Genomic DNA, 14,744 nt, shown 5'->3' with positions numbered 1-14,744 from the left:
TTATCCCGACAAAGATTAGAACCATGTTGAAATGCAAGCGTTTGCGGCAATGTGTGCCATTGGCAAACGGAGCACCGACACGTCCTCAAAATAGGCACTCTGTAGCAACTGCTCCTTCTCTGATGAGTTCACTGTGAGTAGGTCAACCCCATAACTAACAGGTTTCCTCTAGGTTTTCCCAAGCAAATGGATGATTAAACACGCAGTTCATTACAGTACGTATTTCACTGTCCACAAGCGGCCGGGCATGCATGCGCGTATGGCTCACACGGACGGGTGAGATCGTTTGACGACGCATGCATGGTTAGGTACTTAGGATAACCATGTTTATGTTTGCCATGCAAAGGACAAAACAGATGTACAAATAATGAAGCATATCTTTTCGAAAAGAAGAAGGGGCATGTACATTATCATAGATGGTTCGCGTCGATCGAGCTGAAGTCAAACAGTACATCATTGTAGAAAAAAAAGGTACATCGTCATGCGCGATCCATTTGAGCTAGTGTTTGCGTTGGCGTACCGTACGTAGCTGCTGTACCGTGTAGCTTTTCTAAAAAAAAGTGCAGTGGGGAAAAAAATGCGCAGTGAGGATGCACGTCCTTGAAGGGCCTTGCAGCTTTTTTCTTTTCTTTTCGAATTAAGGGGTCGAAGGCCTTGCAACATACGTCCACATGATTACAGCCCACAAAGAAGTTACCAAACCAGGCCCGTAGCTCATAGGTCTGGCCCGAAACCCCAGTGGGCTAGCTCGCCTGCTAATCCCTTGAATCGTTCACGCGCGCTGAGCCGCCGTGCCGCCGCCGCCGCCGCCAGAATTCGCGAAACCAGCGGCGCAGCCTGAGAGATGGAGCGCGGCGTGCGGGAGCTGTGGGCGGAGTCGCGCGAGCTGCTGGGCCTCCACTCACCGGACGCCGTGGCGCGCGCCGACCTGCCGCCGACCCCGCTCGCCTTCCTCCGCGACCACGTCTCCCCGGGCCGCCCGCTCCTCGTCTCCGCCGCCGCCACCCGCCACTGGCCCGCCGCCTCGCTCTGGCCCACCGAATCCTACCTCCCCGACGCGCTCCGCTCCACCGACGTCTCCGTCCACCTCACCCCGGACGGCCGCGCCGACGCCCTCGCCCCGCACCCGCGCCGCCCCGGCGCCAGTTGCTTCGCGTCGGCGCACGTCCGCCGGGTCGGCTTCCCCGCCGCCGTGCGGCTCATCAGGGGCTCCGACCCGGCCGCCGGCCTGGTGGCGTACGCGCAGCAGCAGGACGACTGCCTGCGCGGGGAGTACGCGGCGGTGGCCCGCGACGTGGACGCGCACGTGCCCTGGGCCAGCGAGGCGCTCGGCTGCCTCCCCGAGGCCGTCAACCTCTGGATCGGCAACTCCTGCTCCGTCACCTCCTTCCACAAGGACCACTACGACAACATCTACGCCGTCCTCTCCGGCGAGAAGCATTTCCTCCTCCTGCCCCCCACCGAGCACCACCGCCTCCACGTCCGCGACTACCCCGCCGCCCGCTACGTGCCGGTGGAGGAAGGGGAGGAGGTGCCGAAGCTTAGGCTGGAGATGGAAGAGCCCGAGAGGGTCGTGCCCTGGAGCAGCGTGGACCCGTACCCGGCATCGCCGGAGGAGATGGCGGCGCAGGTCTCATCCTGCCCGCTCTACTTCAAGGGGCCCAGGCCGATTCGCTGCACCGTCCGCGCCGGCGAGATTCTCTACTTGCCGAGCATGTGGTTTCACCATGTCAGCCAGAGCCCCGGGCCTAACGGGCTCACCATTGCCGTCAATTACTGGTATGACATGCAGTTTGACATCAAGTATGCCTACTTTAACTTCCTGAGGTCGCTGGAGATCAAAGATTCTCCATTGGAGAACAATGATGATGCTTTCGAAGGTGAGCTCGAGGAGAAGAACGAATGAGCTCATGGGTTTGTGATCATATTGGCGTTCCGGACAATGCCGCATAGGCAGTATTAGCAGTATATGGCTCGGTTTTTCGTTGCCATTATCTAACAGTTCTTCAAGTTTCTGAAGTAGTAATCCAGAGCATGGATCTGGATTACTGGCGGTGTATGTTATGCCAAATTGCACATCAGGATTGATCTGTTAGCAAAAGAACATTTTGGAAGGTGTTAAACTTTATCCAGAAAGGGCAGCATGGGTTCTTCTTTCGTCCAATGGCTTACATTCTGCAGGTCTAGAAACGGCATCTTGACTAAATTATGCATGAGACATTTGAGCAGGCAGATGAATCAGACGGAAGACAACACAATGTCAGTTGATGAACTATTCTGACAGTGTTAGCTCTGGTGCTGGTAATGTAAAGTTGCTACCAATTCTGCAACCGATACATATTTTTCTTCAGTTAATTTCTTTGTAACAAAACTCTGTAAACTTCTCTTTTTACTAACATAAGGTGTTGAAGTGAAATGTACTTTCTTGAATTTGGATATACGCGGTTGATTCATTTTGTGTTAATTTGATTCTTCTTGGTGACTGTTCTGAACATATTCTTTCTGAATTTTCAGTCGTCATAACATAATCTGATTCTGCAGTGAAAACAAAACACCCAAATTCTAAAACTGCTAGTGTGATATTTCTCATGTAGGCATCCAAAAACATAGATTTACAACATTTCCCTTTACATAAATAGCTTGTGATTTTGTAAATTAGACTGATGTTGTGGCTTCTGTTTCACTTATTAAGTACAAATAACTAGCACCGGTGTAGTTGTAACACAACAAAATTGGCAGAATAAAAGTTACAATTCGTGAACATGCAGCCTCCTGATTCTGAAAAGTCGTTCCAAGCAGTTTCGTCAAGTTGCTTTGGCCAGCTCCCGGTCCACAGCCACCTTCAGAAAACTGCCTTCCTCGACCACCATCTGCACCGGCAGGAAGCCGAGCCCGTTAGCCACAGCGAGCATCACCTCCTTCATCTCAGCCCGGAACTCCTCAAGGTCCACCGTGCCATTGCCGTCTCGGTCGAACCTCGCAAACAGGCCACGGTAAAGCTCGACAAGCTCACCACGGCTCATGGCGGACTCATCAACGCCAAAGTGCTTCTCGAGAACCCTGAGGCTCATGAGCTCCTGGGCCATCTCGGAGTACGACAGCAGGCCATCATGGTTGGTGTCGAGGGCCGCAAACCGGCCGTCCACGGATGAATGGAAGGCGCCTTCGTCCTCGACGAAGCTCTGGACGGTCTTGCCATCAAGGATTTCTACACTCATGTTGTTTCTCAGGATGTGGATGTGGCAAAGTTGTGTTCTGGTTTGGCTCTGAGGGAATGTGAAGCTGGTGTGTGCTGTTTAAATAGGCTACTTAGCAGATGGTTTTTCATGGATATTTCAGTGCCATGTTGCCAACTGCTAACTGGTTTCGACCCGGTCAGAAGTAGCCTGTGGTTTTGGGGCATTTCAGTGCTATACTATATTGGCATGTTGCCAACTGTTATCACTAGCTTCGGTGGTGAGAAGCGGCCTGTGGATTTTAGTACAGTATGTTGTATGCTATGGGCATGAATACTTTTGCAGATGCTAGCTGTTGTGACATTTAATTTGTTTCAAGCGGTCATTTGCGAAATCTGAGAAAAAAAAAGTCTGTGGTTCACCCGGCTTTGGCAGTGGAGCAACTTATTTTATCCCAATTATATTATTTGAACCACAAAGTACGAATTAAAGCGAATACGAAAATGCACCCGCTCTAACTATCTGTCCTGGTGGTGCATGTTATGGAATCTTGCTAAATCGTTATGGAATCCTATACTTAAAATTCATAGCTTGCCCCGATCTACTTTTATACAGTGATCCTTGTTTGAAAAAGGATTCGTATACACAAGGAAAGTTCTAACAAACGGTCCACTTAGGTTTGAGGGAGTTTTCAAAGCATAGTAACACATTTATTGTTCTTGCAAAGATTTTTGGTGGAAGTTTCATTCTTCCACTTCCATTCTTACTTGAGCGTAGTTTAATTTACCTGCTTGAATTCAATAACATTGATCTGATATACCTGTTGGTTCCAAGAATATATTGTTAGATTCACAGATGCAGGCAAGGACCTAGGCATAGCACCTAGCTGAGCATGCCCACTGGAATTAAATTCAAGATACCATTGCAACCAGCACATTAAAATCGATTCTTACATGATCAGTTGAGTGAAGTTATATGTAATACTTCCTCTGTTCACTTTTATAAGGCCTTGAAGACATTTCAGACAATGTGCAAAACTGCCTATTTTGAGTTGTCTGAAACAACTTACAAAAGTGAACGAGGGAGTAATATTTCTGTTGGTTATATGAAATCCGAGATCAGTTGATTTGCTAATCTTTTCTGGTTGGCAGTCCCTCAAAAACTCATGGCACTTGTTTAACACTTCTTGCTCCGCAATGTCCATGTACAACTCAGTTAACTGAACTCTGCTTTGTTTCTTTTCCTTCAAACTGCAAAACACCTTTTAGTGCCTCCCAGTAATACTTGCCACTTTGATCTCCTGGTGCCGGTTCAGCGAAACTTGGTCTGCAATGCCCATGTACAACTCAAGTGACTAAACTCTGCTTTGTTTCTATTTCCTCACAAGCTGCAATTTTATGAATTCTAGAATTATGATAACTCTGAAAAGCACTCACAGCTTAATTTATTCATACATTTCAATGTAATGTGATTTGTGAATTATTTGGGATCAAAGATGTAGTGGGCTTGTGGTGATCTCACTGACTCATATTTGGGGCATGAGCTTAACAAAAAAAGTCGATGTTACGTAACCTCTCTTTTAATAGAATTGTAATATGCTTCTATTGAACTTATCTTTGTCGATAGTGAGAACACGCATTGCACGTTCAAGATTACTAGTATAGGAAAACATCGTCATTGCAGCATATCTGACATGTACAGTATTCGTCCCAAATACAAACGCACGCAAGATCCGCTCTCACCTCAACCTGGGAACTGACTGCAGGGCACGACAGGCTAACACGAGCTACCACACTCCAAGCGCGCTTATCTTCTTTTGCTGTTACCACCGTCGTCCATGCTTCACCATGAAAAACGTAGATTCTTTTCTAACGAACCAACAAATTGAACGAGGCATTTCATATCCACGGCTCTCCGCCATCATATGTCTGCCGAAAGGAAGTTGTCGGACAAGGTAACCTGGACATCAAGAAATGAAGGAGTCAACATATTATTCATCAAAAGAAGCTCAAGCCATACCCCAAAGCTCTCTTCGTGAATCTAGTTAAGTTTTTTTTTTGAGAACAGTGAACCTAGTTAAGTTAGAATGAGGAATAGAGATTGGTTACCTTCTCTCCCAACTTAAACGGTGCCAGGCCTCTGTTTGGGCAAGTGCTGCATCGGAACGCATCGCCCAACCCACACTGAAATTGAAGTTTCACAGAGGAATGTAAGATATAATCAGTCGGTGACTTGAGAGCCAGTTGACTAGTGGGAATCACCAGTGGCGTTGTATGTCTACTTACACTGCCGCAAGCTGACACAGGGTTATCGATCTGTTCTGCAGTCAGCCCCAGCTTCTCCACCTTCTGCTCAGCCTCAGCTCTGCCACAACTGCAATTCTTGCATGCCTTCTTTGTGGCTCCCACTTCACAATCTCCGACTGGTGAAACAACAGCCAACAATTTTAGCATCTAAACCTGAATTAAACATCTTCACAAGAGTAAAACAAGGTTAGAGGGTTTGTTGGCTATACCAACTGGAAGCTGTGGTTTCTTCAAGTCCTCCTCGGTCAAGAGGCTGTCTTCGTCAATCAGTTCATTGCCGTCATCGATTTCAATCTTTGGAAGAGCCTTTATTGCTTTTCTCAGGGGGGAGGAAGAACCTATACTCCAAGATGGCTTCTTTGCCTTGATCTGCAAGTGATTCGAGTTAGCACTCATCAATAGAGAAAAAGCATGTACATCAGCCTTAACACAATGCGTCTTACTCACAGTAACAGACTGCATGCTATCCTGTGAGCTTGTTGCAGAAGCGTCCACTTCACCAAAACCGCCCATGAGTAGCTGGCGCTCGATATAATTGCTTGGCTAATGCAGAGAAAATTAAAAAATCAGGTTGTGCCAAATTAAAATCACAAGACAATGGATGTAAGCAAAAACTGTTCCGTGAATTACCTTCTGATCAGAGGAGGGTGTGAAGCTCTGTACCAACACAATTCCACCAGCTTTCAGCACTCGGCTAATTTCAGCAACCAACTGATCCCCGAAGCTCTCCACATTTTTAATGACAGACAGGACAGCACCAACGGATGCATCATCAAAAGGAAACTTCCCACCTGACCCATGTTCACAACAAAGGTTTATAACAGGTTCATGACATACTTAAGTTTTAATGCAAGGATGTGACATGTTCAAATTTAAGCCTAAGTAAGAGTCGTCGAAAGCTAAAACAATGAAATGTCTACTACTCCCAGATTAGTGAAATGAAATACACAAAACTTGGGTTGTTAAGAAAGACTTGGCTGAAACACGGTGTCTGTAATAGCTCATTCATATATTACTCTATGAGTGGTAGCCTGATAGGCCAATTGTTTGGTGAGATGGTATATATTTTTCTTATGATCGAAGTGAGAATATAGACACCTCTCTTTTAATTTCTCAACCAGTTAGTGTGCGTTTCCTTTGTGTATTCTTTACATGTATAGAGTAACACTTGTGCGGTTGGCAATTATCATACATGTAGAATACCCTTGAACGCACTAAAGTCTAATGAGCACCGGGCGGTCTCGAATTTGATTCCAAGCTACCGCTCGAGAAACACTATCCTCTCAGATGTTTTTTGTATAATAATGTAAACATGCAGAGGTCCTAACCAAGCTTAGCTTAGGCATACGCGCGAGCGAAATCGCGGGTTCGGGTTCGGGTAACAGGGGAAAGGGGCGAGGAGCTTTTACCGGGCGAGGCGCACTGTGTGATGACGACGACCTCCTCCGGCGGAGTATTTAACCAAAAACTACCACAATTCGCGGAAACGTGACAGAAAACTACCACTTTACGATTTTGTTCCGAAAAATACCACTTTTTTATTAATCCGTGGCAGAAAACTACCAAATGTGAAAACTGCTCGCTTTGCCTGGGTTAAACCCGAATCTGACTGCCCGACCCCACACATAAGCGGGCTAAAAATGCAATCGGGTCCCTCCACCCACTGCCATGGTCCCGGCCGTCCTCGTTCTCCTTCCCCTCCACCTGCCGACTGCACCCACCGCGGCAGCTCCGCCACCACGCCGCCGTTGGGCAGCTCGCTGCCCGGGCACCGCCCCGTCAGCAGCTCCAGCAGCACCACCCCGAGCGCGTACACGTCGCCCTTCTGCGACGCCCACGGCCGGGACGCCGGCGCCTCGGGCGCGCGGTACCCCGCCGAGCTCGCCGCCGGCGACGACGTGCCCAGCTGCGCCAGCCCGCAGTCAGCGAGGCGCGCCTCGCCCGATGTTGGTGCTCTTGATGTTGCCGTGCGCCAGCTTGGGCGTCAGCCCGCCGCCCAGTCCAGCGGCGTCCGGCCCCCACCGTCCAGCACCAGCATCCCGCCGCCGGCCTCCACCCACTGCCGCACCGCCGCGCCCGCGGCCCCCTCCTCCGCGTCGCGGCCGCCTCTGCCATGGTTGCACGACGAGCTGGAGGACCCGAACCCGCCGGACATGTGGAGGGACCCGATTGCTTTTTTGAAGAAAAACTAGGGACCCGATTGCATTTTTAGCCCGCTTATGTGTGGGGTCGGGCAGTCAGATTCGGGTTTAACCCAAGCAAAGCGAGCAATTTTCACGCTTGGTAGTTTTTTGTCACGGATTAATAAAAAAGTGGTAATTTTCGGGACAAAATTGTAAAGTGGTAGTTTTCTGTCGCGTTTCCGCGAATTGTGGTAGTTTTTGGTTAAATACTCGCTCCCGCGAGACCCCCGCGGCCGCCGCCAGGTCCCCCACCGCGCGAAGCGGCAGGGCCAGCTCGTCCGTCACCGCGAGCGCTGCCGCCGCCGCCGCCATGGACCCGGATCGAATCACCTGCAAACGGTGCGAGCAACGGCAGCCGGATTGGTTAACGCCCCTGGCCAAAAACTAAGGTCCCCTTCGGAAGTTGCCGAATGGAGGACCTGCTCGAGGAGGTCCTCGTTCCTGCCTCCGGCGGCTTCTTCCTTCGCAGCAACGACGGACCGAGAGAGGTGAGGCGAGGCCGGCGGCGGCTGGTGGCGGCGCGAGACGGGTGGCCTCGAGCAGGGGGTGGCAGAGGACCGCCACGTGGTCACGGGTAAGCGATGAGAATGACGGCGGCGGGGTGGCGGCGGCGGCGCCCGACGCACTGTGTGGAGCCGTGGAGGAGAACGGGAGGAAGAGGCCGACTCGTGCGTGAGGAGAGGGAACGGCTGGGCCGAACAGCTGAACCGTTCATTTTTCATTTCGCGGTGGCAGAGGGTGTAATTTCTGTCAACTCCGCGAAACGAATGAATACACACCTTCTCCAGCTCCAGCAAAATGCACTTTGCAGTTTTATCAACTCATCATGCTCCCCCTATGATTAAAAAAAAAAACTCATCATACTCCCCCTTTCAAAAAAATAAAAACTCATCATACTCCCTTTCAAAAAAAAAAAAAACTCATCATACTCAAAAAAGGAAAAAACTCATCATACTCCCGTAGCACATTTTAAATTTTTTAAAAATTCTAAAAAAAATACTCGCATATCCATATATAACATCAATGTATGTTGTCATAAAATTTCAAATTTAGATTCAAAATTTAGCACAGGAAACAAAAATAACAAATTCGACACCAAATAGTACATAACATAAGTTAGGTTTTAGATTTGAAGCATTATCACATTGATGTCAAATTTGACATTTCTACATCTCAAGCAAAATTTTGAATTTTAATATGATTTTTTGTGACACACATACAGTGATGTTATGTCAATGTGCTAAATTATTTTAAAAATATATTCTAAATTGTGCTAAGCTATCCGACGCACCGGTAGCACCACAAGGGCGGGTGGGATACATCCCCCTTGTTGAACATATTATGTGCATGTATCTGTTAGGATAATCTCCTACTGGCCCCGCCTATAGTTTCCTTGTATATATGAGGCTGAGGGCTGCCCTTGTACTTATATACGTGCACTGTGCACCCGATCAATACATCGAGAGTTGCATTGCCTTCAACATGGTATCGGTACTTGACACTCACTCGGCTGGACCTGTAGTACGCCGTCCAGCAGGTGTGTCTCCACATGCACGCCCCTCGCGACACTCACTGGAACCTGGTGAAGCGGATTCTTCGGTACATCCGCGGCACCATGACCCTGGGTCTTACGTTGACGGCCTCGCCATCGACCGACCTTGTTGCCTACAGTGACGCCGATTGGGCCGGCTGTCCGGACACCCGTAGCTCTACTTCCGGCTACTGCGTCTACCTGGGGCCCTCGCTCATATCGTGGTCGTCTAAACGACAACCCACGGTATCCCGCTCCAGTGCTGAGGTTGAGTATCGTGCTGTGGCCAATGCCGTCGCCGAGTGCTCGTGGCTCCGGCAGCTTCTCCAGGAGTTGCTTCTTGATGTTCCGAAGGCCACCATTGTCTACTGTGACAATGTCTCTGCAGTCTACCTCTCCGCCAACCTCGTTTATCATCGTCGCACGAAGCATATTGAGCTCGACATTCACTTCGTGCGAGAGCAGGTGGCTCTTGGGCGCATTCGTGTCCTTCATGTTCCCACCGCTCAGCAGTTTGCCGATGTTATGACCAAGGGGTTACCGACGCCTACATTTGAGGAGTTCCGGTCTAGTCTATGCGTCACTAGTGACGTATCGACTGCGGGGGGGGGGGGGGGGGGGGTTGAACATATTATGTGCATGTATCTGTTAGGATAATCTCCTACCGGCCCCGCCTCTAGTTTCTTTGTATAGATGAGGCTGAGGGCTGCCCTTGTACTTATATACGTGCACCGTGCATCCGATTAATACATCGAGAGTTGCATTGCCTTCAACACCCCTCAGCAGAACTGCAGTGTTCGGCATGGGGGATCTGAACATGCCTTTCCAACTCCAGATAAATCACGTTAGTCTTAATGTATTCCCTGAAAAAATATTAGTCTACATGATAGCTACAAGGAAATGAGGAATACACCTACTTGAACCCAACTACGAGGTCGCAGTTCACGGAATGGGGCACTCCCTACAAAGATCATGAGAATATACGGGAGCATGAGCATTCAAGCGCTCCATTTGGGCATGGTTCATGGATGGTCTAGTCCATTCAAGGTCTAGTCCATTCACTAGTTGTGAAGAGATGAATTCTGGTGCAAGTTCAACCTGTACGGGACTTGTACCAAAAAACTGGTATATATAGCAAATTATCCTTTTTTAGGGGTATTATCCTTCTTTTTCTACTTTGGAATTGGTGAGGTTTGTTAGAATTAAGCCCAATTAGTGGCAGTCCCATGTGCACATGTGGCCCATCCTAAATTATGAAAATAAGTGTTGCACAAAATTTAGTCTCACACTGTCAAGCCAAGGAGGTGGAGAGCGCGCGCCCATGGATTTTCGTGTAACTTGCGACGAGGGACGGTGTGGCGTGGTGTGTGACTACTAGCCAATAAATATCCACTTATATTTTTGCTAAATCATGCTATTATCCCTCATGTAATCCGAGCATGTGAAATGTGATTTAACCTGGTTAATTCGAGCAATTAGGGTGGCAGCTTCACATTGCACTATTGGTCAAATTAATACTTTTGTTACTGTGATTTATAGTCTTTGATCACAACTGTTTCCAAATTACTGGTATATAAGGACCATGAGACATCTTTGTTTGGGACACCTGAAATTCATCCATTTTTCCTTCTTCCCCATTTGCAGAGTACTCAACCTCCCAAACCTAGCTGACTCTTCTCCTTCGCATGCACCAAGGAGAGGACTAGCGACATCCCCGTTCTTTTGTCGTTAGAAGAACCTACACCGTGGGGGCAGGGGGCAAGTATTCTAGACAGTGCAACCACTTGCTGCGTTGCGTCAAGTTCTGCATCAATCCTGCCCTACTATGCTCGTTATGCGACAACTTCCTTCATAAGAACAACAATTTTATCCATGGACATGGACCCTGGATACCCAACATGAATGAGCCCGATTTGGATGTGCTTTTGTGTTCATGGGCAGGGCCCAAACCCGACCCCACTAATCATGGGTATTGCGCGGGCATAGTTCCGTACCAATTGGCATGCCCAAATCTTTCGAGATATTCTGACTCATTGGACAATATTTTCTGATGCCTACCCATCATAATTAACTTTAATCTAAGCAAAAAAGGCAAAGCAAATTACACCCTCTGTAAAGAAATATAAAAACGTTAAAAGCGTGTTTGGTAACAACAGGGAGAGGCAAATGGGAGTTTAGGGATGGGAGTTTGTCAAGGGATTAGACATGGGAAAATTATTTTAACTCCCATTCCTTTGTTTGGCATGTGAAGGTAATTTAAGGTGGGAATTTAAGAGAGAATTCATTGCAGGATTAGGTAGAGGAATAAACAACTTTCAACCTGCATGCCTCTTGCGAACCAACCTGTGGTTGGATGGTTAGAGGGACCGTGGTATCCCCAACCCACCGGGTTCAAATCCTGGTACTTGCATTTATTGCTGGATTTATTTTAGGGTTTCCGGCGATGCGCATTCAGTGGGAGGAGACGTTCCCGTCGATGACGAGGCGCCTATGGTGACTTCGTAAATCTCAAGATGATACGCCGGCTCAGTCTTTCGGAGGTGCTCATAGGGGTAGGGTGTGCGTGTGTGCGTTCATAGGGGTGAGTGTATGCGCGTGTATATGAGCGCTTGTATCTGTACTGATATTCAAAAAAAACCCTGCATGCCTCTCCTCACGGACGTGTGAACTAAAAAAACGTTTTTTTCTCTATCAATTCCCAATCACCAGTTAAATTATTATTTCTCTATCAATTCCCAATCACCAATTAAATTACCAGGGGTCCCAGGGAAGAGATTCGAAGGAGTTGGACCTGTTATTTTCTCTTCCGTTTCCCTCCTTAATTCCCATGTCTTTGAATCAATCAAGGGATTTAAAGTGTCACTTACTTTAAACTCCCATCCCTGTCTCCGAGCTGTTAGATCACTAAAGCAGGTGATCTAAACGCTCTCATATTTCTTTACGAAGGGAGTACTTCACAAAAATTTACTCGCGCCCAACCCTTCCATCTTGTAAAAGATGATCCACCCTCGTCTCATCAGGTTACACTTCTCGGAGAATTGCAGAACCCCAACATGGTTATTTGATGTCGGGTTATGTTATTTTACAAGAATTTCAGAGGGCTTTTTTATTGTGTTCTTGTAAGAATGGGTGACCAATAATTGATATGTGCTTTTGTTGTTTACTGAGGTATTATGTATACATGTCAAGATCATATCAGTGCAGTTTAGACAAGGGCATAGTTTTCTATCCGATGTTTTTTTTTCAGGTGGGCAAATAATGCTTCCATGGATATGGGTATGGACTCGGTATGTTTCAACTCGAGACGAGCCCAACCCATTGCCATCCTTATGGATTCAGGATGTGACACTATGTTGCGGATTAAAATCACAACGCAACCCCCGTGAGCATGTTAACTGAGAAAAAAAAGAGGTTCAAGATAAAACTGAGAAGAAAAAATGTGACAAAGGGATCAAAATATACAGGTGGACCTTCATTGACATTTCATATTGCCATGCGTACAGGAACTTGAGACTAACTTTGAACTGAAAAACTCAACACGGACACGATCGATGCTAAGACGATTTATTCCACTGGTCCACCCACGCCGCGCGTAGCCAAATCCGGCGAAGAACACTCACATGAACTTCTTCTTGGGCCTCAGCTGAAAATGAGCACAAATCAGATCAAACCATCCAATAAACTTCGACCACAAGATGTCAAGAATCGCTAGCCGAAAAACAAACGAACCTCGTTGCTGTGGCCGCACTTCTTCTTGCGGCAGTTGGTCGCCCGGGCAGGAAGGCGCGCGTAGCACCTGCATGCAACGAAGAGCAACATCAGTCCATCGTAGCAGGCATGAATGCATGCATGTCATATGGAGATGGGAATCTATGGGTGCGTGGTACATCGTATATACGTACTTGCGGCAGACCATTCTCTTCTCGTTGTACTTGAGCGCGAGCTGCAGGAGGTTGGGCGGGACTCCGGTGGGGCGGCCGCCGCGGCTGCCCCCGCGGAGGCGCAGCACCAGGTGGAGCGTCGACTCCTTCTGGATGTTGTAGTCGGCCAGCGTGCGGCCCTCCTCCAGCTGCTTCCCGGCGAAGATCAGCCGCTGCTGGTCCGGCGGTATACCTGCACAACAGATGTACATCAAGTAGAGCAGATCAAGAGAGAAGTTAACAGATGCGCCCGGATCGAAAATTGGCGGCGAAGATCCCAGGCCGGCAGATCATTCAATTCATACGTACCTTCCTTGTCCTGGATCTTGGCCTTGACATTGTCGATGGTGTCGCTGCTCTCGACCTCGAGGGTGATGGTCTTCCCGGTCAGGGTCTTGACAAAGATCTGCATCTTGCAGGGACGGCCAACGGCGCGCTCGCACTCGCTCGAGAGGTAGGGTTCGCGTGCTTCGGTGGCCGTGATGGGAATGAGGAATGGCAGTAGTGCATGGCGCCCTTATATAGAGCCAGGGGGAGGGGAGGAAAAGCAGGCGCTACGAAAGCCCTTCGCATGCATGGATGATCGCAACTAATTAGTCCGCGCGTATCGTAACTGCAGTAATAATTAAGGTACTTAATTAACATCGCCCCACGGATACGGCGTTAACCGCTCGTCAAGATCATGGGGATTGCATAGCTAGTTTTTCCCCTAAAACCTAAAAAGTGCAGCTGTGCTCGTTAGCGCTCACGAGCACACACGTCTCCGTGCCGTCGGATCTTAATCGCGTCCATCAGGTGTCCCGCTGTCGGTTTCATTGCTCGCGCGGTGCCACCTGGTCGGCCCGTTGCCCGTTGGGTGGGAGCGGCGGTTCCGGGTCCCACCACTTCCCCTCCTCTCGCGTCCACCCCCTCCCACTTCTCTCGTTCATTTCGAAATTGCAAGTCTCTCCTTGCCCGTTTCTCTCAATCCCCCCAAATCCCGCAATCTCCCACCCCCAAATCCGCCACCATTCGTCCCACCAGGGGTGGAGCGATTCACGGCGAAGGGGAGGTAGCGAGCGGCGCACGGCGACCAGGTGCGGGCGGCGATTCACAGCGAGGGGGAGGTTGCCAACGGCGCGCGGCGACCAGGTGCGGGCGGCGTTTCCTGGCGAGGGGTGGGAGACCAGCGGCGCGCGGCCACCAGGTGCTTATGCTGCGTTTCCTGTTCCCGGAAGAGGAGAAGTGGGTGTTAGCCAGTGCTGCGGCGCCGCCCACGGCGTGGAGCACAGGTCGTCGGAAGGGAAGCAGCAGCCGTCCAAGTAGCCGAGGCGTGACAGGGGAGGAACGGCCGCTGCGAGCGCCGTGCCGTTCGCGCAGAGGTCAGAGTCGCGCATAGGACGACCATCTCCCTCCCTCGAATCTGTTGGTAAGGACATCTGGCCTCGCTTCCGTTTTGCGTTTGTTGCCCTTGTGTCGAAATCGACGAGTAGATAGTGGACGTTTGGGGTTGTTGGCAAGGTGATTCCGCTACTGGTTGGATGTAGGGTTTTGTATGGTTTGAAGGTAGTTTGTCCGTAGTTTTTGGGCTGTTGTGGTGTTGTTAACGGGATGACGTGGAAGTGTTTTCGGGATGCTCACTACATGGG

At 49.2% G+C, this 14,744-nt stretch overlaps 3 protein-coding genes across 3 annotated transcripts; 1 reads left to right on the top strand and 2 right to left on the bottom strand.

Annotated features, from left to right (window-relative positions):
* Positions 1 to 657: 657 nt before the first annotated feature.
* Positions 658 to 2,430, top strand: LOC123121902 (bifunctional peptidase and (3S)-lysyl hydroxylase JMJD7-like). The gene has a single exon (XM_044541995.1). The coding sequence runs from the start codon at positions 845 to 847 to the stop codon at positions 1,904 to 1,906; it is 1,062 nt and encodes a 353-aa protein (XP_044397930.1). The 5' UTR covers positions 658 to 844; the 3' UTR covers positions 1,907 to 2,430.
* Positions 2,431 to 2,611: 181 nt separating this feature from the next.
* LOC123121901 (uncharacterized) lies at positions 2,612 to 9,691 on the bottom strand. The gene is made up of 9 exons (XM_044541994.1): positions 9,172 to 9,691; positions 6,113 to 6,273; positions 5,930 to 6,025; positions 5,692 to 5,851; positions 5,462 to 5,598; positions 5,285 to 5,359; positions 4,919 to 5,044; positions 3,964 to 3,996; positions 2,612 to 3,266 (listed from the first exon to the last, which is right to left on the bottom strand). The coding sequence occupies exons 1-9, from the start codon at positions 9,689 to 9,691 to the stop codon at positions 2,805 to 2,807; spliced, it is 1,770 nt and encodes a 589-aa protein (XP_044397929.1). The 3' UTR covers positions 2,612 to 2,804.
* Positions 9,692 to 12,647: 2,956 nt separating this feature from the next.
* Positions 12,648 to 13,618, bottom strand: LOC123121900 (ubiquitin). Its single transcript, XM_044541993.1, has 4 exons — positions 13,426 to 13,618; positions 13,099 to 13,309; positions 12,926 to 12,992; positions 12,648 to 12,839 (listed from the first exon to the last, which is right to left on the bottom strand). The coding sequence occupies exons 1-4, from the start codon at positions 13,526 to 13,528 to the stop codon at positions 12,813 to 12,815; spliced, it is 408 nt and encodes a 135-aa protein (XP_044397928.1). The 5' UTR covers positions 13,529 to 13,618; the 3' UTR covers positions 12,648 to 12,812.
* Positions 13,619 to 14,744: the final 1,126 nt, after the last annotated feature.

The sequence above is a fragment of the Triticum aestivum genome, chromosome 5D (assembly GCF_018294505.1).
Source record: "Triticum aestivum cultivar Chinese Spring chromosome 5D, IWGSC CS RefSeq v2.1, whole genome shotgun sequence".
In the NCBI taxonomy this organism is placed as follows: Eukaryota; Viridiplantae; Streptophyta; class Magnoliopsida; order Poales; family Poaceae; genus Triticum; species Triticum aestivum.
Note: the sequence above shows the minus strand (reverse complement) of the source record. Positions and strands in the feature narration are given on the sequence as shown.